Below are 27,890 nucleotides of genomic sequence, written 5' to 3'. Positions count from 1 at the left end.
CAATTAATTATAGAGTCACTTTAAACAACTAGCTCCTGTGAAACTCTGCACCAGTATCTGAAGTAGACTACTAATCTGATTAAACCTCTGAATTAAGTAAACTAGGAATGCGCTAATTCAATACAGACCAGTAAGAAGCTCAAACTGAAGTAAATCCTCACCAAAAAGTCTACAGCACGACTAATTTTCACTTGGTTCAAAATGAAGAACCCACAGCCCACACAGCCTAATCTTGCAAAAGCATTGGGAGTCCTAGTACTAGACAGTAGATCTGCAACATGTTTTATCCTTTTTCTTTTTTTTCCCTCCTTAAAAGGCCTTACTGAAATACTCTCCACAAAGCTGCAACTTGAGTTACCTATTGCTGATAAAAGGAGGTGAGCCCTCTCAAACTTTCTATTACTACAGTGCTTGGCCTATTAGAATCACAGTGTAGTATATTTTTACCCCAGATATATTGTTCTTCCATATGACAGAACCTCTCCGAGAGGTTCTTCAGAAAAAGTCTGTCACATTAATGCTTCCCATTTACTTTAAATTAATTATGGCAGCTTTACTCTTGTGGCAGAGCTGAGCTCCTCATTTCTAACAGTACATAGAGACACCTTAGCACACTTCATGATCACTGTATGTTGTAGCAAAGATGTTGCAATTGACCAGAAAATTCATGCAACAAGTCTCAGAAATGGAGCTTAAGCATCTCCTTAAGAAATAAGGAAATTAATATAAAAAGACTTAACAACTGTAAATCGGTAATCAGAAATTTCAGAGAGTGATTTGAAATATCAGGGAACCTATTGCAGCATTGTTTTTTTAAGGAGTATTTTAACATTCTAAACCTCTTAGTATTGTTTAGAACAAGCAGAATCCCATAAAGTGGCTTACTCTATTTCAACTGCTTTATGTCCAAGACAGCTGAAAACAATGCAAACTTCTAAATATTCCCAGAGCATTTACCTTTGCCTTACCTTTGTGTTTGTTAACCTTTCACTGCAAACTGGTCCCTGCAATCTGACAGTAACCTGACAGTGGTCATTCTTCTTCCTGCCACATACATAATTTTTCTAAGGTGTAGTTTAGTTGTAAAGATTCTACTATTAATGTACTACGCCCTTTCTTACTGTAGATCATGCTTCCTGCTGAAGTTCTGGGGTACTGCCTTCCATATAAAGTGATCGCAAAACAGTCAAAGAAATTTAAAACATATAGACTATCACGTAACAGTTTACTTACAACATTAGGGTTCATGCCTATCAAACAGGATGCTACAGCTGTATTTTAATTGTTTGCATAATAGAGTTGTACAGCTTCATCAGAGGGATTTGATTCTCATCAAAACACTGCAAGTGTGTTACAGAATGTTCAATAATTAGACTACATATTCTTGTCAGAGAAACTGGCAGTGCAACTCTCCCTTTCTATCTATTCATCTTAATCACCCAGATTAACTTTAAGTGCCATTAAAAGTAATTTTAAATGACTGTAACATATACTAAACTGGATTTTCTGGACTTAGGCAAAGCTGCAGCATGTTACTCAATTCAACATGAAGCAATGCCCGGGATCTCCAAGTCACGAACAACTTCAGCCCCTCCAAATCTGACATTTGCAGTAAACAAGACAAATTAATTCAATGAGCAGATCTTTTCTGCAAGTGGAAAAAATATCTCCTAACAGCGGGGAAAGTTAAGCACATTAGAGGACGACGAGATGAAAAAAGTAGTTTTCATTCACATTGCTGTAGTCTGGAAGAATTCCTTTCACCACAAGAGCAAATGAGTTTCTAAAAAGTAGGTAGTTCTAAAAAAGATTCAAGCCAGAGATTAACCACTTGTTTTAACAAGGCTTGCTATTTGGTTTAGGAAAATCAATCCATACAAGGTGATCTTCCAACATCTGCTTTCAAAAGACAGTTAAAACTAAACTGCAACAGACTTAGGCCCACTGTCACATATAGAAGGCTGCCAGCACCCACTCTGTTCAGCTGAGCTAATACTAAATAGAAGCAGCCAGACCTACGAAGCCACAAAGAATAAATCCATTCAAGAACCACTGTTCTTTGTTTTATTGAATGGTTGAAGCAGGACTGTAATCCAGGTATACTTAAATCAAGTGTTGGTCCACTCTTATCATCAAAAAGAAGTGATTTAGGTTTTTATAATAACATCAACACAAATGGAAGGAATATGAAGCATCATACTAGGAACTTTCAACTGTATGTGACGTTAGACCATGATCAGACTGGTGCTACTTCAGTATTTACAGACTCTCCACTGTATAGACCAGCCACACTAGTGTTATTTACCTCCAAATCAGTAAAGTTCTAGGTAAAAGATCCTTCTGTCTACAGCTCACTTCTGAGCCATCAACATGAGATCAAAATGCAATTTGTGCCACTAGAATCACAGTCTTGTAGAAATATTTCTATATTTAGTATTTTACTAAAGAATAATTACTATCCTCTCTGAAGTTACATATAGCCATTATAAATATTTACATCAAACATTTACAACTGGTTCATAATATACAACACAACAATTTAGCTATAATTTCTAATCTTCCAGTGTAAAAGTTTCAAACAACATGTTGCTATCATAATTTCAATTTATCTGTTTTGCACATAGTCACAGGCAGTATAGGGCATTTCAAAAACTCATGTTACATGATAAAAAAATGGAATGATGTTACTTTGATAACATTTACTTTCGGGATTGTTTTGTTTTTGGTTTTTTTTGTTTTGGGTTTTTTTTAAACAAGCAGATTTCAATTTCTAAATCCCTTCTGGTGCTACTACTAACATTTAAAATAGGCTTGAGAGGGGAAAAAAAAAAAAACCCACAACTTAGAAATAAATACACCTTTTAAAAAATTCCACAATTAACCATGGCAGAATATTTGTTTTCCACACAGTTTAAAGGAGACCTTACTCTTCATCATTTCCTTGCACTGAAATACAGTGCAGTTTAATCCATTCTTATCTTCTGATTCGTCATCCTATAAATAATGCTGTCATACCCAGGATCCATGTTCCAGAGGTTGTAGGAGATAACTATCACAGCTAAAGCAAGACCTATCATCATCCACAGAATAATGTTGAAGATTACAGAGTAGTTGTAGTTATATGGATAGGCAAGGTTATATGGATTTTCTGTTTCGCTCTGTAATAAAGAAAATGCGTATTACTTTAAAGTTAGCTTGCATACAAAACACATTCTGACTACATCAAAAATCTGAGCAATCTGAACAGCTGAGATGCATTTTTGTCTAGACAATTCTGATGCTAGTGCACAAAATGCAAAAGAGATTATGTGACTGACATTCATGGAATCCAAAGGAATGGGCTGACAGGAACCTTATGAAACTCAAAGCCCTGCACCTGGGACAGAATAACCCCATGTGACAGCACAGGCTGTGGACTGACCGGCTGGGCAGCAGCTCTGCTGAGGGACCTGGAGGTCCTGGTGGACACACTGAACAGGAGTCAGCAGTGTGCCCCTGCAATGATGCAGGGCAACTGCATCCTGGGCTGCGTCTGGACTGTAGGCAGCAAGTCAAGAAAAACAATTTTTTCCCCACCCGGGAGGCAGGACTCCCATGCACTACTGTACTGGGGAGAAAATGGCAGAAATGCAAATTCTAACAAGACATATGGGAAAAAGTTTTCACAGTGAAAGTGGTTAACACTTTGGAACAGGCTGTGAGACTTCCAGCCATGGACTTTTAAAGAACTTGTATGGACAAGAACCTGAGCAGCCTGATCTAGCTACTAAACTAATCCTGCTTTGAGCAGTATGTTGGACTAGGTGACCCCCAGAGGCCCTCTTCAACCTAAATTACTGTATCATTAAGTGAAGATCAAGACAGGTAAGCCAACCTCTTCGCACCCATGCCTAAAACATATATTCTAGTCCTTAAAAATGTTACGCTCAAGTGAAGAAGTAATGCAGTTTGGATCACTTTTAGTAAATGAGATACAGAAAAATGTGCATCTACTACCTGTGTAGACTGGAGAATGGAGCGAGTCTTCCTCGTGAGGGGAGAATTAAATGTCTTTACGGCTACCACTTCTACTACTGCATTCCCGCTATACAGATTAAACATCTCATCTGCAAACTGGAAAAACAAAAGTGATTTAATTTAAAACCTACACTGTAGCCAGGAATTAGGCAGAGTTTTGTTAGCAAGTTGTACTAAACCATAAGATGTCACCTTCAGGAATAATTATGGAAAGTTGTAAAAGTTTAAACTATTTTAGAATTCCAATAAGAAAGTGCCAACTTTCACCTGGTCTACAACATCTCTTTAAAACCCCTCAAGCACTGTTCAGCAGACTGCAGCTTATGACTGCTTTCTGGGCTGAAACTTGTTCTTTCATCCCTTTTACAAGAAGGCCCACTGCCATATAGTTTCCCAATTGTATGTCTGTCAGTTTCAACGAAATAGTTAGGTTCTCAACCTTCCACTGGGAAATTAATGCTTTTACACTTTTCCATCATGCTTTTGAAACTCTCAAAAGCGACTGGTCTTAATAAAGATTTTATCGAATGATTACATAAGACCTGCTAAAGAATTACTTTCTTGAGCACATTGATAGATGAACAGCAGTTATTTTAGAGTCTTGGAAAAACAGCTTTGTGGGCAAGGGGAAACTGACCACTGTATCCCATGGGATAAAGATATTTCCACATTTCTGAGAGCCAGTTTTTGTGAGACATACTGGTGGCTTTAAATACAAGATATTTATTTCAGAAAAACAAACATATCGAGTCATGTTGATATATGGCTTCAATATATTCCTACTCCTTCACGCAAAATATCTCACACATTGTAGAATCATGTCAACACTTTCCAGAGTGACAAATTGTAACATTCGATTTTACAACTGAACAACTGCATTTTAAAAACCAAACAACAAAAACAAGCATCAGGCAAGCCATCACTAATGAAGTGACAATTCAAAGCAGCAGATAGTCAATAAACTAACTCCCTTGTAATTAATAGAAAAAATTATTTCCTTAGTATTCCTGTGGTTTTTGTTCATTAGGTAGAAAGTATACCTTTTGCAAAGAGTCTACAAGAATTTGAGAAGCATCCTTGAACTGCTGTGAGTCTTCCCCATATCGTTTTCCAACCTCTTCCAAACCAGCCAGTTCCAGAGAATACAGGTCTGGAGAGTGATCTTTGGCTAAGTGCTTGTGTCGAGACAGCTTTGGCACACCATTGAGGGCAGAAAGAAATTAATTCACACACAGGTTACTTTAAAAACACATTTCACAAAAATCAGTTTGCTGGGACTATTCCAGCCTCACTTTCCACAGTCATATTCCATATTGACTAGGAAGTGGAATTTCTTGCCAACTTAACTAGAAGATGTCCACAATTGTTTCTTTCCTTACTCTACAGAAGAAAGCAGATGATCATCATGTAGCATCTAATCCTAACATGAGGTTATATACTTGTAGTATAGAACTCTACTAAAGTAAAGAAACATTATACTTATTCACATCAGAATCCTTGTTCTGTGACTGCCATAAAAATAAAGCTTGGAAAAAAAAAAAAACCCCAAACACAAACTACAATACTTGGATACTACTATTCCCTCTGCTGAAGCTGGCCCTTACAAAACTAAGTAGGTTGCTCATGTACAGAAGTAGTTTACTTAAGGAGTATCATCCCATTGTCATAAAATCCAACCAACATAATCCATATTATCTCAAAGGAGAGTAACGATATTCTTGCACTTCTGCAGGTGTGAAGCTGCAGTACTGACATTTGCCTGCATAAGAGAACAGTCTCCGAAAGCAAGGAAGTTAATCTGTTCCTATCTTCCCATCTACTTTAACTACAGCACTTCTAGTCTGCAAGACAAAAACAAGTTGTTCTACCTCCTCTTCTCAAGACTCCCATTTCTCTCCACCAGCCCTTCATCTAATGTGAATTTCCAAGCTTTTCATGACTGTATCTTTTACTTTAAGTAGCTGAGGGCTGCAGCATAAAGGACAAAAAAAAAAAAAAAAACACAAAAAAAACCCCCAAAAACCCACAAAAAAACACCAAACAAAAAAAACCACCAAAACCCAAAACAAACACTAAACCACAGCAACAACACAGTAGCTTCTTAGTAAAGAGATCATTAAGAGTTAAAAACTCACTCTTCCACTGAAACATTTCTATCACCATTACTATTCACGCTACAAAAGTCACTCCAGTCTTTTCAGTTAAAATGTTACAGTGATATTTTGAAGTAAAATGGTGGACAGGGCAAAGAACATGTTCTTAAGTACCATTATACTTCTCAAGTAAGAAAACAAGGAAAGCCCTGGCAAATTCTTCATTGAGTACTTCCTGTGTCTTTGGGTATGGAGAAATAACAGCTCAGAATTCCCCGTTCTCACCAAACACAATACAAAAGAAACTACAGATGATTAAGGTTCTCATTTTCTTCTGCCAGTGACAGGGCTGATACAAATAACCTGAGAATGCACTATTTAAACTGATGCAACCAACTGATGACACACTTGAATATCTATCACTGACTGCCAAGTATCCTGGCTACAGCTTCTCTACCTTTAAATGAGATGTCTGAAGTTTGTGACATAAGATGGGGAAAGTGTTTCAAAAAAACCTTACCAGGCTTGCAATATCATGCAGGACTTGTAGTTCTGACAGAAAAAGCAAGTCAACCTGGAGGAAGAGGCAGAAAGAAAGAGACAAGTATTTCCTTTGATGAAACCAAAGTTAGGGAAGTCTCATTTTGTTGCAAGTCTCAGTATTTTATAACAGGTTATGTCTGTTACAGCATCAGAACATGCTAGGAGGAAATTACTCTTTCAATAAAGTTACTTACAAAAAAACTTAATTCTTAAAATTCAGTTAGAAAAAATTAGAGTGGGCTCTCTTAGGCAAAGCCGGGGAAAAAAAAAAAAAGAAGAAAGAAAAAAGGAAAAGCACAAGCTAAGAATACTAGAAAAAAAACACAAAAGTTCCCACTGATTAAAGTTTTTTACCTCATTGTTTCTGCTGAGGGAGTTGAGAGGAAGGGAGCTGAGAATAGAGTTGTCCTGGAATAAGCGGTTTCGCAGTTGGCGCAGCGTGACGGAAAGATCTTCAAATACGGAGTTTGCCTTGCCCACCATGTACACTCTCTGCAGGAATAAACATTGTTTAATAACAACAGAGGTTAGTTTTTCCAGTCACACATTAATAATCAGTCATACTTGCAATCTCTCTCCAATGCAAAATATTTCATATAATCAATTGGGTTTGCTCCAGCCACACAAGTGGAAAGATGTTTACTACTTACAACATCTGGAATCAGAAGTGAAGCAATACTCACTTCCTCACTGGGGGCCAGCTGCAAGACCACAGGAGTTTCCTCAGAGAACAAAGTATGAATAGCGTTTGCAACACTGTCAAGACTGAAAGGAACAGCCTGGAAGACAAAGTCTAGTTAGTTTTTTTGGGTAAAATGTGGCCCAACAATGTAAGAGGAGATAACTTGCTTAACTACAGAAGTCTGCAAAAACAGGACAACTCCTTTCTGAGCAAAGAGTATATTTTGAAAGTGATAACAATAGGAGCCAATGTGCAAAACAAAACATCAACTGTGTATCTATGAACAGACAATTTATTTGTATATATGGCAGACACAATATATTTTTTAAGAACTCCAAGGGGCCATGACTGTGTAATTAAGAGGCTTACTTAAGCTAAGAGTATAGCCTTGTTTATCAGTAAAGCAAGACCAACAAATACAGAAGCAATACAAAAGGGAAAACCAATCTTAGTCCAAATGCAAAGTTATGAACCACAGAAAACTGATGAATGAAAATATACCATCAGAAAGACCAACTGCTAAAACACTAAAGAAAGGAGCCATATAAAAAATTGCTAAGAATAAAAGAAATCCTAGCACAGTATAGTGCCATTACTGGCAAGCTAATAAAACTGTTAGTTTTTCTAAACACTTACTTCTGGGTTTCATCTAAACAGAAGTAGAATGGCTCATTTCCATTCACCAGTTAAAGAGCATAAAAATATTTTTTCTAATAAATTTTAGTAAGTCTGTAAACTAGGATAATTTGTACCCAGCAGTCCCGAACATGGACTTGGTGATGATCATTTGAAACTATTTTTGAATATCAGAGAACCAGTACTTTGCCAGCATACATTTGGGGCAGCTCATCTGAAGACATGGCAGCAGTTAACTGAAACAATTAAAACTTAGGAATATTAATTCCTATTAATGGGAAATAAAGAAAATATGCATTATGTACACATCAGAACTTTATCAAAGTTACAAGTGCAAATACGACTGAAGACTTCAAGTATATTTAAGGTTTCCGCAAATTAGCAATGCCTACGCGGTCAGGTGCAGACAATCCTAAATCAGTTTTGGTCCAGATACCATTTCAGCAATTGCCAACATGTAACTGTGCCTGACCTAGTGAGTTGCGCTTGAAAGCTGATGTGAAAGCAGATCTGTGTTAAGCTGAATTTGACCCGAGTTCAATATAAAGCCACATAACATTCCAATTAAACGCTAATATCTAAAATAGACTAAAAGACTGCCTGATAGCTGCAAAAGTAATTTCCTAGGGAAATTATCACCTCATCTTGGGGTGTGCAATAGGGTGTCAATATTAAACAAAACACTATTCAACATTGTCACTGATGATGCCACAGTTTGACTGAAATAATAAAATGATAAATAATAATTCTTAATAGGAGCACAGCAGTCACACAGAGACAAAATGCATGGTAAACTGGTGCAAAACAAAGTTTTCCAAGAGAGGCAGAAGCTGAATTAACTAACTAGAAATAACCTGAAAAACAACAGCTCAACATGAAGAACTGGTCCAATACTGCAGCAAAATGGATTAAAGCAGACAATGTATTATAAATGAGCAATGAGTAGACACTGTACAGCTACCAATATTGTGTAAGTTACTATGTTCCTGTTAAGATATGTGTGGACAAAATCATATGACAGGAGAAGAGGCAATGGGCATAAATTTAAAAACAAGAAATTCTATCTGAATACAAGAAAACAGGTTTTTACTGTAAGGGTGGTCAGATACTGGCACACGTTGCTCGAACAGATTGTGGAGTCTCCCATCTGTGGAGATACTCAAAACGCAACTGGACATAGTTCTGGACAACCTGCTCTAGCTGACCCTGCTTGATCAGGGGGTTGAACTAGACGATTTCAAGAGGTCCCTTTCAACCTAAATCATTCTATGATGCTGTGACAAGTGTGAGAAAAGAGTCTCAGCGAAGACAGACAGTGACAGGCAAATGTAATGTTGTTTGTTGTTTTCTTTTTGATATAGTATAATCAAATTATTGTCTCAAAGTGCTGTACTTCACAGTCAAGTACTTGAGGAACACTCACAAGACTGCTTAGAGGGCCATACAGTACATCAAAGAATCAACGTCATATAAAACGTTATCACGCACACTCAGCTGAAGCAAAAAAAGTAAAAGTTAATGATTCTGACTATGAATCAATATGTTAACATGGGAAGCGGTAGACTCTCTGCCTCTTGGTACAAACATATTAAAACTCGATGCCTTTCAAGGAGAACACACTTTGGGCAAACAAGTTACTGAACTCAACACAGGAGGCCCTGCGTAATCTTAAAGGCCTCTTACCTCTGTACCTTACCTAAAGGTACAGGAGTCCGAGTGGATTATTTATCTATACAGCCTGATCCACCATTCTAGGGGGGTATGTGAACTACAAGTGAAGTAAGAAATAAGTCAACATAAAGAACTACAGCAGACAGTCATGTACTTCTCATTAGATCACAAGAGTCACAGAAATCGTGTGACAGTTCCAAACGTGGATACTCACATTCTCAATAGGGTAAGAAATCCTTTTCACAGGCAGCGTCAGCTTGTCTACTCCTTTCACTGTTACCAGCACAGTAGCTCGTGGTCTGTGAAACAGATCACCCACTGCAAGCCCAGGCCAGGAAAGGTCCTATTACAAAATAGTAAAAAACGTTGTATTTCACAAGGAGAAAGAGAGGAGACCTCCCCAACCACTACAGCAAAATAACTTGTTAAATATCTCTGTGCAGGACAGCCTATTGGAAATTTCATGGGGAAGTAAGTTAACACTAGACTGTTTTCATCTTGAATAATGCTGTCTAAGTTAACCATGAAGAAACTGTTAGTTTAAAAGCTGCCAGTAACTTCATAGCAAAGTCTACACTGAGAAAGCATTATACATATTGGATATATCAAGAGTTATTTCCCATAATTAAATTAGAAATATCATAGTCTGTATTTAACAAGTGAAGGCTGAATTTAAAACAAAAAAAAAACCAACCAAAATAAAAAAAAAAAAAAACAAAAAACAAAAAAAGCCCACAAAAACAAACCCTTTTGCAAAACACCACAGAAACAGGTTTAGGCATATTAAAACACTAGCATCTTGATATTTTCAGTACCAGAAAGAAACAGGGGGAAAAAAGGGAGGTGGGTGTCAATCATACCAACTAATACTAATCTAAACTTGCAAATTTGCACAGAAACATAAAAAGATTCCTTAGTAGCTTACTACAGTTATGTATTGGTAAGAGCACAGTGAAGGCTACCTGGCCAGTTTATTCAGGCACAAAATACAAATTCATCTATTTGGAATGAATTCAAACAGTTTTCTCCATTTGTGTAAAAGACAAAACTGCTTGTTTAAGTTTTATGAAACCAACCAATTTATTTGGATTTTAGAATTAAATGTCATTGACATTATGATCTGTATCACCTCAAAGAAACAGAAGAAAAACCTTTTAAAGCATCATCAGGGACAAGAAAGGGGTTCAGTTTTATCTTGCCTTAACAGGGGAGGAATGTTTTTGAGAATCCCCAGTGTAGTAATGCATAAGAATTCTAAATTCCCTACAGTGCACCTACTGCACTGTCAGTTTATGTTCCTAGACTACAGCCTTGATGTAAACTGCAAAATGAGTGTTCGGGCCCTGCAGTATTCTCCATACCAGGGTTGGAAGCTGCCTACACAGTGATCTCTGCCTTAGTGACAATGCTGATAACTTTCAGTTTCAGGGTTTAACTGAATAGAGTAATTTAAATACTTCCTTCCCTGCCTGCTTCTAGGATTTGAAATAATACTAATAGAGAACTATTTCTAAAGGGTGCTACAGACCCATCACAGCAAATGAATTCCAAGCAGTGGCAAAGGCAAAGAGTAAGCACTGAAAGACTTTTTTTCTATGATAACCACGTTATAGAGCTGGATGACCAGTATGCAAAAAGTCAAGTGTTCAAAATGGGCCAAACCCCACTGTTTTGCTGTGTGTCTTCACATGCAATGCATACAATACCATGTGATGTATCATTTTTTTCTTGATAAAATAATCAAAATATACTTCTTAGGAATACTACTCATAAGAGTTTGTTACTAGTTCAATGACAACAAAGCATAATTAATTGACAGCAAGATATTTTCAGACAAATTCCAAAACACAGGCTAAACAGACCTGCATTCAAACCAGACTTACCAGACCTCTTGCCTAGCTCCAGTATGGAAGAAATGGGAACCAGCCTTCCTCACCAGCATTGTGAGAATATCACAGCTTTTAGCTTTGAGTATCTGGCCACACACAGACACTACTAGAGACGCCTGGCTATTACACTTTCATGTACTGCTTCAACAGCCACTCATCCCTGCTGAAGGCCAGCAAAAAATTCAGTAAGCAAGATGGAATCAGTCCAAGGGCTCCTACTCATGTGCCCCACTTTAAACACCACTAAAGCTATATTCAAAAACCTAATTTGGGAGAACACTACCACAAATTAGGTTTTCAAGTCTTTGGATTACTATCCTATCTACTTGTTCTTATTAACTATGCTCAGCAGACAAGCTTGCTGACCTGACAAAATGCCTGCCTAGTCAAGGCATTTCTCACAATCTTCAGAGTACCCAAGAGCAGAGCCCTACAGATAGCTCATAGACAAGACATGACAGTGGTTTCCACAGATCCTCAGTACATGACCATGGATGGGGGTATACAGCATGTAGTTGGGTCTCAGAGGAACTGAAGAACAGCACTGTAAAGACTCTGCAGGCTTGCTTCCTTCTATAGATGATGATTCAAATTAGCCAGCTAGCACAGCCTTTTGCTGCTCATATGACTGATACAGGTCTATGCTTAGAAACCACACTCTGACAAGTCACGCATTCCTCAAGACAAACAGGATGATATTTTATATATTCCAGCACATGACAGGAAGATTTGCATGTTAAGTGAGCAGGTCTGTAGTTTTAGAGGCATTTCAAAATCAAGACCTGAAACATACATCTTCAACAGAAAAGCCCATGGATAACGCAGCTACATCTGGGATCCGCTCGCCAGGAATGGGCCAACTTCCATCTCGAAAAACAACTGACTGAGGTGATCGTAAGACACTAAATTCATCACCGCATACACCTAAAAAAACAAACATAAAAAGCTGTCAGATGTCTTGCAATCTTTCCCTTACATAATAGAGAAAAAGAACATATTAGAGCTTTCATTCCTCCTTCTTCCCTCTCACACCTATCAGTTTATGTAACGCAAGTGATGAGAACTGATCGTTTTAATGCTCTGGAATACAAAGTAAGGTTTCTATACAGCAATAATTAAGGACAGACGAATCCACATTAATGAAAACAGGACAATTATTCGAGCCACAGCACAGTACACTTCTGTGTACTCATTAGCAGGTTGTGAGCAGCGTTACAGTTCAGATATGGTAAAGCTAACTCTCAGTAGAGCCAAGCAGACTCCAAAATCCTGTTAGCCCACAAGCAGCTATGCACCAACACGGCTCTGTTTGCTTCCAGGACTGCTTGGCATAACACCTCTTTTAATGCAGACAACAGCCTGAGCCACTGAACCCAGAGCCAGGAGGATCAGCAGTTTGTCAGTGCTGGCTTAAACAGAGCACTGCCAGGAACAACCTGGCTTCTGCAGAACAGCTCCGATGTCTCTGCTCTGCCTTCCCAACCACATGACGTTGTGAGATGTTTTTCTTCCTTGGATGCGGTACTGGACCTAAGCTGACTGTGTGAAGCCACGGTCTGCAGTACTTCTCATGTTGGGTTTTCACTTATTTGAGATCCCCCTTCACTCTCTTTGCCATTACCTTGAACAGCAAAGTTGACTAAAAGCACATTTCTAATCTGTATTACGATGACAGTAATTTACTGTGTAATAAAGTCAGAAAGGACTCCACAGAAATAACAGAGAGGCTTATTTCAACCTAGCTTCCTATTTTAAAGTCACTTAAGCATAACTGCAATGCTGCGTACACAAACATTTATCTAAATAAATTTTAAAACGTATTTGGTGTATATAAGCAATAACATGCACAAAGCAAAATTTCAGGTGTATCCCCCCAATGAGCAATTTGTGTAGGTTTCTAACAGAAAATTAATGTGACACAAGACTTGAGAAAATCAAGTAAGAGAGCAATAAATATCTGCAGCCCATCTAAGCTGAAGTTCTAGTTATACAATCAGTCTGACTGCATACTTCAAAATTACACGAATAAGATAACAGTCTAAAGAAAATACTAGTATTTACTCATACGATCACTGAAAATTAGCTACCAATCCAAGCAGCTACATACAAGAGTTTTCCAGGGCATCTGCAAATCTAAAGGCTATTTACAAAAATAATGCAATAGTAAACTGATGTGTTGTGCAGTTATAATCTTCCTTAACATTAATTTAACCAATGTGACCTTGAAGATGCTGTTTTAAAGCCTGGGTCATGATCATGCATACAAATGTTGACAGTAAATCTGAGCTGTGTTACGATAAACATACTAAAGGAACAAAGTACTGTGATGCAGGTTCAGGAAGGGTGGCAAAAGGAAGGACACAGGCCAAACCAACAGAGGTATATGGAGTAGATTCAAGCGTTTTTTGTTTTAAATTGATATGTGTTCATTGGATGACCTGCTATCACTTTTAATGGCGTATCAACCCGCATTTTGAAGGACAGTGTTTCTAGACCAATTTGTTTAAGAAGGAATTTACAAAATTGCTACAAATAGTTTTGCTCGGTCTGTAGGATTTCACATGTTGCTCTCCACAAGGCTGTAAGACAGTCACACATGTTATTTAGGACAAGTTGGCTTACTTAGGACAAGATTGCCTCAGTGGATAAAATTAGGGCACTATCCTTTTCAAGGAAATTTACCGTGCTAGACTTGTTCGAGATCTCAATGATTAGAACTGAATTTGAACTTGGGAACACAAGCGTTTTCCTCAGACACACTATAATTGCTCAACCACAACACCCCTGTAACTGCTTGACCACACTAGGCCACATGCGCAGTGAAGTCTAGAGAATAAATTCTGAGATGCAATTAATCCTGCATACTGCTATCCACCCACCTACGGAAAACTTAATCCAACTTCTACCTTACCGAAGTTATACCTCAGTAGAACTTCGGCCCTCAAAAGCCTCTGTGAGCCTGGACTGAAGAACGAAGGTACAATGAGCGAAAACTATTTATGGGGCCTGGAAGCCTGAAGCGCGGATCACAAGCCTGACTCACAACGATCACAAAAGCAGCTCGGCAAAACACGAAGATTTCGTACGAGGCAAGGAAGCCCCGAAGGGCTCCACAGAGCCCCGTGCTGGGAAGGGAGAGGGCAGTCTCCCAGCACCGTCTCCAGAGGAGCGGCCGTGGGGGGGTCGGGGGGGCTGCCCTCCGCTCCCCCCTCTCGCTCCTGAAGCTGGTGGGCCCGCAGAGGGGCGGTAGAAGCCCCGGGGCTACCTGCGGGGGGTCGGGGCTCGCCCTCCGAGGGTGCCCCAGGCGCCACAGCGCGCCCACCAGGGCCGCGCGCGTCACACACACACACACCCCCCCCCACTCCCGCCCCGCCAGGCTCGCGCTCCTCCCTCCTCTCCCCCCGCCCCCCCCCCAGTCGCTCGCGCGCCCCTCTCCCACCGCCGCGGCCGGGGTCGCTGAGGCGAGCGGCCTCCCCTTCCCCCGCCGCGTCCCTCCGCAGCGGCGACGCAGCCCTCCCCGCCCAAGCTGGCCAGGCCAGCGCTCCCCCCAACGCCGGCTCGACCCCGCTCGCTCACCGGCGAGACAAGCCGATGTCACCAGCACCGCCACCTCCAGGGCCCAGGGAGCCCCGCCGCGCCGCCCCATGTCCGCCGCGCTGCCGGCCGCCGCGCTGCCAGACGCCGCTGGGAAGACGCCGGGCCGCACCGTCGGACAGAGAGCCCCGAGCGCCCCGCCCACTAGGGAGCGCTGACGGACAACCGCCGCAGCCAATCGGCAGGTGAGATTCGGGGCGGCTGGGCGAGACGCCGCAGGAGTGACTGACGGAACTGACCAGTCGCCAGTGAAGCCCGCCCCCGCCCTGTCACGGGGCTGACCGGTCAGCTGAGACGCTGGCCCGCTGGGGGGGCGGAGCCTTTAACTTGAGTGGCGTTTCCACTTGGCCAATGAGATCGTGAGAGACCTCTGCGCCATTTTCCTCTCCGCACCGTAAATTCAGAGGGGAGCAGTGAGGAGGCGGAGCCGCGTCGGAGTGAGTTGACGGCTGGTCCGACCAATCGGAGTGCGAGGGATCGGGGCCTTGCCCCTCCCACCGCTTACCAGTGGGACCGCGGTGGCGTTTGACGGGGGTGCGGTTGGATCGGGCAGCCTCGGCGCGGGGGGGAGGGAAGGAGCTCTGATTGACAGTGAAGTGCACCATTCAGAGAGCAAGGGCGCCTCCTCCATCTTCTTCGCACCTGTGTAGCGCGGGGTTCTCTGGCTGCGAGGCCTTGGCTGTGAGAGTAGGCCCAGGCCCAGGCCCAGGCCCAGGGTGGATGCGGTAGTGACAGTTCTGGGTGTCCCAGTTCTTCCCCTGTGCCCCTCTGGTAGTGCACCTGGTGTACCTGAGGAGGCGCAGAGGGGAGGACAAGCATCCATGTTAAGGGGGGGCTGCTCCCTCTAGTGAGGGGACTTGTTTGAGGGGGGAAGGGTGGCTGTTGTTGGTTTTCTTTTTCGTTTCTCTCTTCAATGGGGTTTGAAATCATGATTTTTAAAAAAATTTAAGTTTGTGCGTTTATGCCTGTCACCTGCTTCAGCACTTCACCCCTGAAAGGCAAGCAAAGCAGCTGAGTTGGTGAGTTGGGCACCTCCATATAGTTTGTGGTTTGGGTATTTATGGAGGAAGCTGCCTTCAAGGGCTTGACTGGGTTCGTTAAGCTGGTGAGGGTTTATTAAGCTGGTGAAGGAGAGGGGCCAAGATGAAGTGTTTTGGAAAATCCCTGCCTATTTCCCTGAAGGTTTGTTGTTGAGAACAGTTACAGTAACATACACACTCACTGCTCCAGCTGTGCTCATCTCGCTTCAGCTGTTCTTGCTTGCGATAGAAACAAGCAGCTGCATGCATGCTGTTCAGTCTATGTGTAGTATTCCTGTAATTGTCATGACCGATGAAGTTGCGAGTATTTCTTGGGGTCTTGTACGCTGTTAGGCTCAGGGGTCTTGATGAGACTCTGCAAGTTGAGACAGAGAAAACTGGGCTTTCAAGGTGAATTGTCATGTAGTATAGGAGGTTAAGACCTCAATTTCATTGGGGAGAACATCTTATAAGTAAGACTGTCATTTCTGTCCGGGATTCTTCAGGAAGCAATGTGTGTAAATTCACAGGAAATCCAGCAGTGCTAGAGAGTATTTTGTCTGCTTTGCTGGAACACAGCAACTGGGTCACATCCACATGGTAGGACTGTGTTTATGTGCTTAAAGTGCCAGAGGTTACTAGCCCTACAGCTGTCTGACTAGAGCTATTCTGCTATGTATTTAGAAATTCCAGCCAACTATAGAAATATTTTGAAAATCTGCCTGAGCAATGTTTCTGTACCAAAAAAACATTGTGTCTAGGAGAATCAGTGAATGAGTTGGGGAATGGTGGGTAGTAAAATGAAAGTGTGTGTACAATGGTTGAATAGTATTTAAGAGAGTAAAGTTATATCCCTGCATCTGCGACATGATAGTCTGTGGTGATGAGCAAATCACTTAAACCCAGATTTTCACAGGTGACAATAATAGTCCATTCCTTGTCTGTGAGACAATTTGCGTAAATGAAGAGGAGCTACTGCTCCCACTATTGTCAGGTGGAAACTATACCTTGAATATGAAAACCATGCCAAGTGTGTAGAGTACTCTCAAATTCATCACCCAGGCAAGTTATGAGCGCTTCAGATTAATACTCACTTATTCTTTACTCTGTACTGTGCATCTCAAAACTAGCACCACCTAATAGCTTTTTTAAAATAAATGCAAACAAATGGTTGTGAGATTACCTGGATACTGTAGCAATATATGATCAAAATAGTTGTTTCCTTATAGGCTTTTCTGCCTTCAGAACAGGATTAGAAGATCATACAGGAGACAAGGCCTGGATCACTGAGCAACAAAGGTATTGAATGATTGCTTTTTCAATGAGCCCAGCCTGTTGTGCACTGAGCAAGGCAGGATGATATTAAAAAAATTGTATCCTATCTTGTAGGTTGACAGTGATACCACAACGCGTATGCCCATGGGTTCTGGATTAAGATTGTGTGGGTTACCTTATTTTTGGCATATACTGGCTCTTGGGTGCTAGACTTTGCAAGTGCAGTGTGCTATTTACTGTGTATATTTTAGGTAAAATTTTGTGAAATGACACTATCTGGGAAAATACGGTTCCTGCACCAGGATGCTTGTAGTCTGAAGTAAGTGATCATGTGACATCAAATATGGGTATCCACTGGGTTGCCTTGTCACAGTAGCAGCTGTAGAGCAGCATCGTCCCCCTTACCCTCCCCCACTTCAGATTGGGTCTACACCCAAAATGTGTGTAGAAATAAGGCAAGAAGGGTGTCTCAAAGCAGTAAGTTTGTGAAACTACTAGAGGACATTAGGTGGGTGGGATGGTGTTTTAGATGGGAGTGTAGCAGAAAGTGCAGAACAGGGAAAGGAACATGTGAGGGAAGAAGCTTCTCCCTTCATCTAAATCAAGGATTTCTTACAAATATGATGAGTAAAAGAAGGGGGCAGGGTCAATAAGGCTGTTTTAAAGAAGTTGTTTCTCTTATATCTGTTACTCTCTCTGTGTTTTATATCTATGCATGTTAGCAATCATTTCAAATTTTGTTATGATTATCTTGACACTGTTTTCCATAAAGTGTTCACTCTGGAAGTCATGCTACAAACAAAGAGTGTCATCTTATTTTTTCATACTTGTAGAAGAAATTGTACTTTTGAGACTTTAGGGTTCACGTTCCCCTTTTTTTCTGAACTCTTGGTGCTGGCAATACTACAATTTAATTCTAGAAATAGAAGAGAAATTGGAGTTCTGTATTTGGATATTCTTATATTCCTTCTCTGCTGCTTGAATTGTTTTTCGTCTTGAAATCACAATAGAAACATGGTTTGTGAAGAATTCTCTCTTCTATCTTGTGTTTTCCTGTTCTCGTCTTGGTTTCTTCTTTGGGAAAATAATAAATAGAAGCAATAAATTTTATTATGAAATAGTCAAGTCTCACTAACTGTACACTGGTTTTCAGTGCCTACTGGGTATATCTGTATGTCAATGAAGCCCAGTATAAGGGAATAATACCATCACTTTACAGGCTGGCAGAGTTCTAGCTATTTTTTCTAGGCTTAATTTAGATCCCAGCTGTGCTTTGAAGAGAGTGAGTTTTGTAATCCTGTAAGCAATACTTGTGACAAAATCTACACACAGTAAAATTATTCTATTAAACTGATTTCACTCTGAGCTTCTGCTCAGGGCAAGTAAAAAAATGAGACAACATGCACATTAGGTCAGAAATAATTTTTATAATGCCATATACTGCTAGTAGCAGTCACAAAATCAAAGTGCCAGCTGTAGGCAAAATACCAGTATTCACTGGCTCTTTTAGTAGTGTGCTGTGCAAAAATGTCTTCGGCAGGAATTGCTCATGTGGTGTTTGGATGTTGTCTTTGCCTAGAGCCCTGTCTGTACTAACAGCGTTGTGGACGAAATGATTGTAGAAGCGGGAATATGAGGAAGAGGCTAAGTCAAAGAGGCAGCCATTTGTCTGTACTGGACTACTGTGTTATTATTTGGTTTCATCGTATCACTACTAAATCTAGCGTAGTTGCTAGCAGAAGTAATTGTCTCAACCCTTATTTCTGAAATGGTGCTTCAACTGGAGAATATTTGCCTAGCTGCTGCAAACACCAGGCCAGTCGTATCCTACAGGAAAGAATGAATTCCCAGTGCCAGGTAGAGTTTGGAGTTACCAGGTCCAGAAACACATAGAGTGAGCAATACCCCTTTGGTACGAGGCTTTATAGCCTCACAGAAAATTTATGCGCAGAAGCTAAGTGTAAGCTTTTACAATAAAATTGAGAAGATAAAACACTGTTTTCTGTGATGCTTTCTGACCTTGACATGCTAATGGAACATGTGCTTAACACAGCACAGTTAGTTGGACACTCCCTGTCCTGGTGTGGTGGGGAACGGGACAAGTTTGAAAGACTGTCCGTTGGGCAGCTAGTTTTGGGGCTGGGGCTACTGCGAGACTGGGAGGTGAGAGACGAGACAATTGTACCTGGCTTGGTGATTTAAACTGGTTGCAGATGACAGACAGGTCTCACATGAAAAGTTGTTAGTTCTTGCCGCTGAATTGCTTTGTGGTCTCAGCTCTCCTGTCCTCATTTGCAGACTCCATCTATGTAAGCAGAAACAGTTGTTGTTCCTGCAAATGTGGACACCAAGGCTAAATAAATCAAAGGCAGCTTAATTTCTAAAGGGCTCAAAAAAAACCCTGAAAACAATTAAAAATAAACAAAACCCCCCCATGTTGTTACTGAGCTAAATCTTGGGCTGCATCAGTGCTGATTTCATGAAGACTCAAATCATAAGCAAAATGTAAGTGCTGCCCTCTCTAAAAGGTGGAGATGTCTTCTGAACTTCTTTGTGAAAGGAAGGAAAAGTGCCTTTCTCTTTTACTTCTGTCACTCAATAGCTTACTTTGTGTTCTTAGAGAGGATAGCTAGCTTTCTCAACTGTGAGACTGAGCTACAGTTAAAGCCTCCACATAAGCATGAGAAGCCCATTTAGGTTTGGGGTTTTTTTTGCTAGGTTCTATATGCATATCATATAAAGAGAACTGTACATCTTTTTTGTGTATCAGTACAAATATCGTAATGTCAAATTGTGATCTTGTGATGCAGCTCCTATAGACTCTTGACATTTTCTAACAGTTTTCTCCATGGCCTTGTTTATGACTCTGACAGCACCTATGGGTTCACTGGAGGTAAGAGTGCCACCATGCACATGTTTTGTTGAAGGCAGTCCCCATCGTGCAGAGTTTGCAGTCTGAGTAGCGGTAACGGCTGGAAGAGAGTATTGTTGAGGTGGCTGGCTTGCCTGAGCTCCTACAGCAGACCAATGGAAGGACAAGGACCTTGCCTCTCTTGCCTGCACTTCAGCCTATGCTGCCCTCTCAACCCCTGAGGGATCTCTCTGCCTTCAGTGATCATAGCTGATTTTTAAGAACTTATTTTACAAACACTTTGTTCCTGTACACAGCACTGCAGTCCGATAAGAATATAATTTTGATGTAACAGTTCTGACTGAGGAAGATGGTCATCTGTAATCCACTTAATTTCAGTGGTTTCAAAGTCACATTAATCAATATCTTTTAATTAAGCCAACTTAATCAAAACGTATTTTTAATGTGCTATTTTAATGGCATTGAAGGTAGGGGTAGAGTGTGGTTTTAAGGATATTTGATATAATGAAAAGTACACAGGTCCTCTATGTTGAGGTTGTAGCACTAATGAGGCAGGAAGCCTGGGAGAAAGAAACCCAGTCTTTTACTGAAATTGCAGAGAGGAATTACGATATATATGTATGTGTGTGTGATGCATATGAATTGTAGTCGATTTGTTCATTACATTTTCATTCCACGTTTCTTAATAATTTTAGTAGTAAGGACTTCACATAAAGATTTGCCAGCGGCCAGTGGGAGGCATTTTGAATGAGCATCTCTAGGTCGTGGGCACGTTTGGCACCATCTGGCGGTCGAAAATACGGCTGCAGCCTCGCTGGGTTTGTAGGTTTGTACTTTCTGATGCTCAAACCGAAAGTTAAATGAAAGGCAGCCTCTCGGGAGCACTTCGTTTGGTGTCCCCTCCATAGGTTCCTGTTCTGTCCCACTACCCAGCCTTTCTAGTAAACAGTGGCTAAGAGCATCACTGAAGTGGATGACAGAAACTGAGTCAGAACAAGGAAACACAAACATTTGGTGGGAACTGGGGTGAAATCAGCATTCACTGTTCCTTCCAGATCAGTGGAGAATTTAAGTTATTCTTGTTTCAGCTTACGTGGTTTCATAAGAGGTAAGAAGGTCATTCACAACAATTTACTATCTTATTAGGAGGAACTTGCCTTCACTCGTGCCAGGCTAAATTTTGCAGACAATCTGCAAAATCTCATAAGCTGCACCATGGGGAGCTTAGCACATTTTAGCTGACAACACTTAAAGCATCTCTGTTCCTAATTCTTGTTAAAGACCGAAGTTGGTACCTTAGTCATCCAAAAACTAAAAGAATAAGTTAGACTGTGTTTTTATTTGACATAGAGCCATTCTTAGAGTTTCTGAGTGCCTTCTAGAAAGGCCTTAAATCCTTACTACATCCTTTCAATCATGGCTCTGAGCTCTGGAGAGGAAAAGCCGTAAAGCAGGAGAATGGCCTTGGTCATGTGCAATCGGGAAACACTGCTAATCTTCCTCTCCCCAAAAGACTCTGTCCTACTCCAGTTCTTTCTCTACCTGGTCTCCTACCTCTGCAACTTTAATATTCGGTTTTCTTTCTACAATTTCCCTCAATTTCCAAGAAACCCTAGAGGCTGACCAGCTAGAGAGGAGACACTGGGGTGCTGGGTGACTGGTTTAGGTACTGTGAAATGGCATTTCTCCATCCTGTCCTAAATGCAGAATATACACCAGGTACCAAGAGCATTATCACTTCTTTGGCACAACTGGCTAATATTAACATGAAAACCCAACCTGAGCTTGTAGATGTAGGCATGTCAGCCACTTGTCACACAGTAAGTTGGGGAGTGACTCTCCAGCAGGTCAGCCACTCAGCAGTAACTACCTGCGTGCGTACTCATACACAGCTGTGATAGCAGGGCAGGATGCTTTGGCTCCATTTTGGTGAAGGGTAAAGCTAATTTACGCTTTGTCCATAGCTAGCAGGTTTAAGAGTTGGCTTCTGAAATCTGCCTTTACCAGTTCTCCAACTGAGAAGGGAAAACATGGCCTTTTATACTTTTGGTTAATGAGGCCTCTCTGCTCTGACCTCTTGTGTTTTGCAGTCCCACAAACCTAATATCCTGTTGTGACTACTCAGCCTTTCTGGAAATGCACCTTTTCTTCCAGTTTGAGAAGATTTAGGATGTGGTGAGAGAGAGTGAGTTAAATTTGACATTTTTCCCCCTATGTTTGAAGAGATTTAATTGAAGTTCACCCAGAGGAGAAGTCACTGCCAGCAGATAAACACCTTAGCTTGCTATTTCTACTAAAATGGTTAACAATGGAGTAGTTAAGACTTAAAATATAATTCGTTGTCATTAAGCTTTTATGTTATCTCCATCCTCAACAGAAGCTCCTGTTGAAGAGTCCAGGTGCTTTAGGTATGTTCTATATTTTGAAGGTAATCATTGCAACCATTAGTGTGAAGATTGCTGAGCTAAGCTTATAGTTTCTTGCTTTTGAAAGGGGTGATGTTGGATCTATTCTCCCCCAAGTTTGGTTATCCCCCATTCTGTATCGTGTTGGCTGTGGGTCTGCTATCAGTTTACTGTGTGGTTATTCTGACCCAGCTCTTATGTGGAGCTGGGTTTCTTAAACTTCAGGAAGCTGAACTGACTTGCTGAGAGGCAAGATGAGTATGAAAGCTAGGGCAAGGGAAGAGGTAGGAGTGCATGGATGAGAGCAGGGGAAGTGGGGTCCTCCCTGTTTCGGTGCCCTGATAGCATTTGATTAGCGCAGGCTGCTTTGCACCTCTTGGCCTTACGTCTAAGGTCAGGGGCCATGATTAAACAGTCATTTTAATCCAGTCACTGCCATTGCCAGAAAAATTTCCAGTTCCCTCCCCTTGTTTGTGCTGTCTCCCTTGTGCTAAAGCTCCAGTCGAGTGAGCTTTTTGTCCTCTGGGGTAGGTCACTCCTCAGTGAGATCAGCTCTGTGAGCTAGGTCATGGTGTGACCGTACAAATGTCAATATTGCTGCAAGTAGTGAGGCAGGGGCCACTGGCTGGTAGTGGGACTGTCTTAGCCCCAGCACAAGTTCATATCTGAATTAAGTGACTATGTACCCATGGCTTTAAGACAGACTTTTTCTTTTCTGTGCTCCTCAAATCAGGCTTCCAAATGAGATACCTAAATACAAACATGCTGACCGTTCTCCTGTTAATCACACTTTCTTTAGTAGTGACTTAATGTTTGGGAAAATCAGGCCAGTTCTACTCATACACAGTTGCACTGCGTCGTGGGTCTCATTTGTTACTGATACTTGTTGTGGGAGGAGATGGCATGCTTGAGAGCTGAAGGGATGGCAGTATAATAGTTAACATCTGTAAGGCCAAACAGTGAACTTAAGGGAGATAATGAAAATGGTTTTGGTAAGATACCATATAAGAAAATGACCCTTTTCTCATTGCATTTTACCTCATGGAATGTGAAACCACAGTGTAGCTACATACACCTTTGGGAGGGTAAAGAAGGATTCAGCATTTCAACTGCAAGTTACAGAAAGGCTTTTCAAGCTTGCAGTATCTCCTCATTTAACAATTTCTGTAAGTAAGTTTTGGTGCTTGCTTCGGGTACTTTCCCTAGTGGTCTCCCAAACTTGTTCAGCTGATTTCCATCTCACGGTTTTCTGTCTGTCATTGGGTTATTGGAGAGGTGCTATCATATTTAAAATAACCATTGTGGGGGTCCCCTGTGTTTAAAAAAAAATAATTAAAAATCTGTTCATAAAGTGAAAGAGAGAAACTGATCAAAAGGGCTCCGAGCTGTGGGTGAGGAAGTGGCCTTAGCAATGGAAAATGCAGGGCTTTGCCTGAGCAGTTGTATGAAAGAGCTCACCTAGCCAGTGTGGACTTGGGATAAGATAGCCTCAACGGGGTTGAATGAAGTTTACCTTTCAGTGGCTTGAAATGAAATACAAAGGTGATGCATGAAGTGTATTACTCCTAAGCCTCTATGAAATGTCAAACAAAAATGTCTTTCATATAATGGCACAACAGAAGCTGAGAATCATGCAGGAAGAAATAGATCCTTGAAGTAAACAATTTGGTTACTGGAACTATTGGAATGGAAAAGAAAAAGTTGTAACCTAGAATAGTGGGGCAAGGGATTTAAAACAAACAAACAAAAAACACCAAAAAAAGTACAACCTACTTTGGGGGTGGGTAAAAGATGCTTTAGACTGACTCCCCTGATTAAATTTTGCTTATTTTATTTCTAAAAAAAATAACACAGTAAGACCTATAAAAACAAGTACCTTGCTGATAGAAAGTTACTTTTTCAGGGACCCCACTACACAGGCACTGTATACTGTTTTTACATATACTAATCATGTAACAGAGAATCTGTTGTACATTTGCAGAATTCAGTGTCTTTTTTTTCTTGAATCCCTATACTATCTGTTCTTGGAGCACATTAAAAATATTTACCTCCTTATAAACCATTCAAAACATGAATGAAGCCCAAAGAACTGCTACCTCCATTAGGAACAGGGTAGAAATGTCAGCAGCGACATCTAGTTAAGCCAGGGCTGAGTCTATGATGCCGTAGACACCTGCCTGAAAGGAATAAGTGAGGTCAGAACAACAGGTCTGAAGCACATCACAGCAACTTTGGTGCCAAAGAGGTTTTATAATTACCTGCTGAAGTTGAAGAACTACTCGAGTAACAAGAAATTTCTAGTTGAAGTTAACCTATAGGTAGTGTTGGTGGTGTGAGGGGTGGCTGGGGGACTGCAGCCTGAGTACATAGAGTACAGCAAAGTACCTCTGCTATGTTTTTATGCCACCATGCAAGAATTCTGGATTTTCAACCTTCTCCCATATAAGGTTGCAAGGGCTTGGTCTTACCTCTAGTAACAAATAGAGGGCTGTATTCTCTGGCGATTCTGTTGCTGAGATCTCAGTGTAGTCCGGCTGATGCCCCAGCACCAGGTTGGCGGTAATCATAAAAGAGCTTTGCAGTATATCCCTGAAGCAGCTCAGCTTGCTGCTGCTGCTTGCTCCGGTCTGTGTTTTTACTGTCAATAGTCTCTCAAGAATCAAAAAAGTTGCTTTCTCTTGACATTGAACAAGGAACATTGTTCAAGTAAAGGTTGCCCCCAAAGCTATGCTGACTCTTTCATCGGAAAACTTCTGCATAGAACACTCTTGTGTCAATAAACATGGCATTCCAGTGTAGTGATGCTGCAGTGACACTGTGTTGCACTGTACTGCATTTGGCTGTTAAAAAGGCACATTGTAGTGTGGATAAATCACAGTACTTGTCCCAAACACAAGAGCTCATAAAATTCTTGCTATGATGTCTTAGGCCAATGCTCTGGAACACTGCAGTGATTTTTAAAAGCTGTTGTGGTATTAGTTAATCTATAAATTACTTGTTCTGAGATGGCATTTTTGTAAAACTTATGTAATAAAAATTAAATAATGATAATATTTTTTAAAAGAGAGGTATTAAAAGTGCCCTATTCTGCAGACCAAAGCAATAATATGTGGGGCAGCATCAAAGCATTAAACAAGACTGTTTGCATCATTAACACTAAATGAAATGGCTTAACAAGCCAATAAATGATGAGTATAAAACAAAGTTATCACACAATACAGTTTTTGAAAGTGCCAGAAACAAATTTTCTGAAGCAAATAATTTTCCAGTAAAACTAGATGGAATTTAAAGGAACATGTTTTTCTGATTATTGAATGCAAGATCAAATATCACAGTTAAATACTATTTTGCATATTCAGTGTACTGTATATATGGTCTTCATAGCAGCCTAGTGAAGTAGAAAGGAAGAGTGAGCATTATTTTTCTTATTTTGTAAATCAGGCAAATAAAGGAATTACATCAGGAAGACTGGAAAAATTCTTGCCTCATTCTGAAATCTGTATGGTAATTAAATCTTATGGTCATGCTTTTTCATTTTTTTCTAAGTCTGCAGAAAGTCCTTACACATTACATTCCATAAACAAGGCTATGAACAGAACAGCACTTATAAAAGCGTGGGCCATTTCAGAACCTACAGTGTTCCGCTATGGAAATTGCAGTTTTTACAGTGTGATATATATGTGCATTAGTCTTTACAGTTACAGACAAGAAGATAAGGTTCATGCTCCACAAAGCTTCTTCTAGGGCAAGGAGGGGAAATACTGGCTGTTGGCTGGCTGTGACCTGTGACTTAATTTCATGTTATGGGATTCTTTTCATTTTTAGATAAGGTGAGTGGTAATGGGACTAGATAGGTCTCTTTGACCGTCAACAAGGAAAAGGTTTCCCACCCTTGGGCTAACATGAAGTTGGTCAGATTAACATGCTTCTCAGTTCTACTTCTTATCTGCATGCCTAGCTACTACTGTTCTGGGAGCTAAATATTTTTCAGATCCAAAATTTATTACTTTTGCTTTGGAAGATATTTTTCCCGGTACCTCTAAAGCGTACAGGATGGCACAGATGAACCTGAGAGATTTTATCAAACTCATTACTGCAGAACCTGTGCACAGTGTTCTGAGAGGACACTATCTCTAAGTATACTAATTCTGTCCTTTTGACATTATGTAATCTTGTGCTTTTAAAACAAACCCTTGACATACAGGCATGCCCCACCAGATTCAACCATGGTAGTGCCAGGCCTTCTCCAGTGACTTCGGTAGGTTATAATTACCATTCTACTGCTGTATACCGTTTTCTTTTCCAAACTCTGATTCAGGAAAACACTTGTGCAATTATGAGCATCTGTTGAAGTCCGTGGTATAACCCACAACATCTTCTCCATAAGTAGGAGGGTGGGGAATATTCCTTTTTTTACTAAAGTAATTTTCTGGGGAAGGAAAAAAAAAAGGATTTTTGGCCTAGATTCCTAGAAGGGAAAAATGGGAATAGATTGGGTATGGTGGTTTCTTGGGTCAAGTAAGCAATAAATCCACGCAAAGAAGTAGCTCAAAAGACTCATGGGAAGTTTGTGGATTATACTTGCCTTCAGTTAATTTTTATTTTTTATTTAACTTTACATTAAGTACCCGCTTAATGTTTTGCTGAACTGGTGTTTCCATCAGATATTATTTGTCTTTCAACACATTGCATTGAAAGGAATTTTGAGACAAACCCCTCATAATTCCCCAAACTCCTCCAAACACTGCTCTTAGGCGATTTGACTGATTTTGATTGCTCATCACTTGCTGTTCAGAGCAAACCCCACCCTCCTTTACTGATGGCCTGGAGAATGCTCCAGAGCCCTTTCCCCTGGCAGAAACAGACCTTAGAAAATAATAAGTGAAAATTCTTCTCCCTCTAGCTGGTATCGAGTGGGGCAATGGGCTGCTCCATTCCTCTGCTGGGGGATGACTTTAACAGAAGTGCATTCTCAATGGGGAGAGTTTGGGGGTTATTTCTCTTGCTGCAGGGGAAATCCCTGTGGTGGTTGTGACTTCCCTTGCAGAAAAGCTCCAGCAGAAACTGCCTGTTCCCTGTGGATGGATTCAGGCAACAATTATTTTTTTCTTCCTCATATCTTGCTCTGAACTGTCATCGTGATGGCAAGCACTTTTTTCCTCTTTACTTATGATGGTGAGGCTGTGGTCTTTCT

At 40.8% G+C, this 27,890-nt stretch overlaps 1 protein-coding gene across 1 annotated transcript; it reads right to left on the bottom strand.

The window, feature by feature from the left end:
• Positions 1–2,037: 2,037 nt before the first annotated feature.
• Positions 2,038–15,264, bottom strand: ATP6AP2 (ATPase H+ transporting accessory protein 2). The gene is made up of 9 exons (XM_075033569.1): positions 15,108–15,264; positions 12,325–12,455; positions 9,857–9,985; positions 7,337–7,432; positions 7,008–7,145; positions 6,631–6,684; positions 5,058–5,207; positions 3,997–4,113; positions 2,038–3,158 (listed from the first exon to the last, which is right to left on the bottom strand). Exons 1-9 carry the CDS (start codon positions 15,175–15,177, stop codon positions 2,964–2,966), a joined length of 1,080 nt encoding a protein of 359 aa, XP_074889670.1. The 5' UTR covers positions 15,178–15,264; the 3' UTR covers positions 2,038–2,963.
• Positions 15,265–27,890: the final 12,626 nt, after the last annotated feature.

The sequence above is a fragment of the Buteo buteo genome, chromosome 8 (genome assembly GCF_964188355.1).
Source record: "Buteo buteo chromosome 8, bButBut1.hap1.1, whole genome shotgun sequence".
In the NCBI taxonomy this organism is placed as follows: domain Eukaryota; kingdom Metazoa; phylum Chordata; class Aves; order Accipitriformes; family Accipitridae; genus Buteo; species Buteo buteo.
Note: the sequence above shows the minus strand (reverse complement) of the source record. Positions and strands in the feature narration are given on the sequence as shown.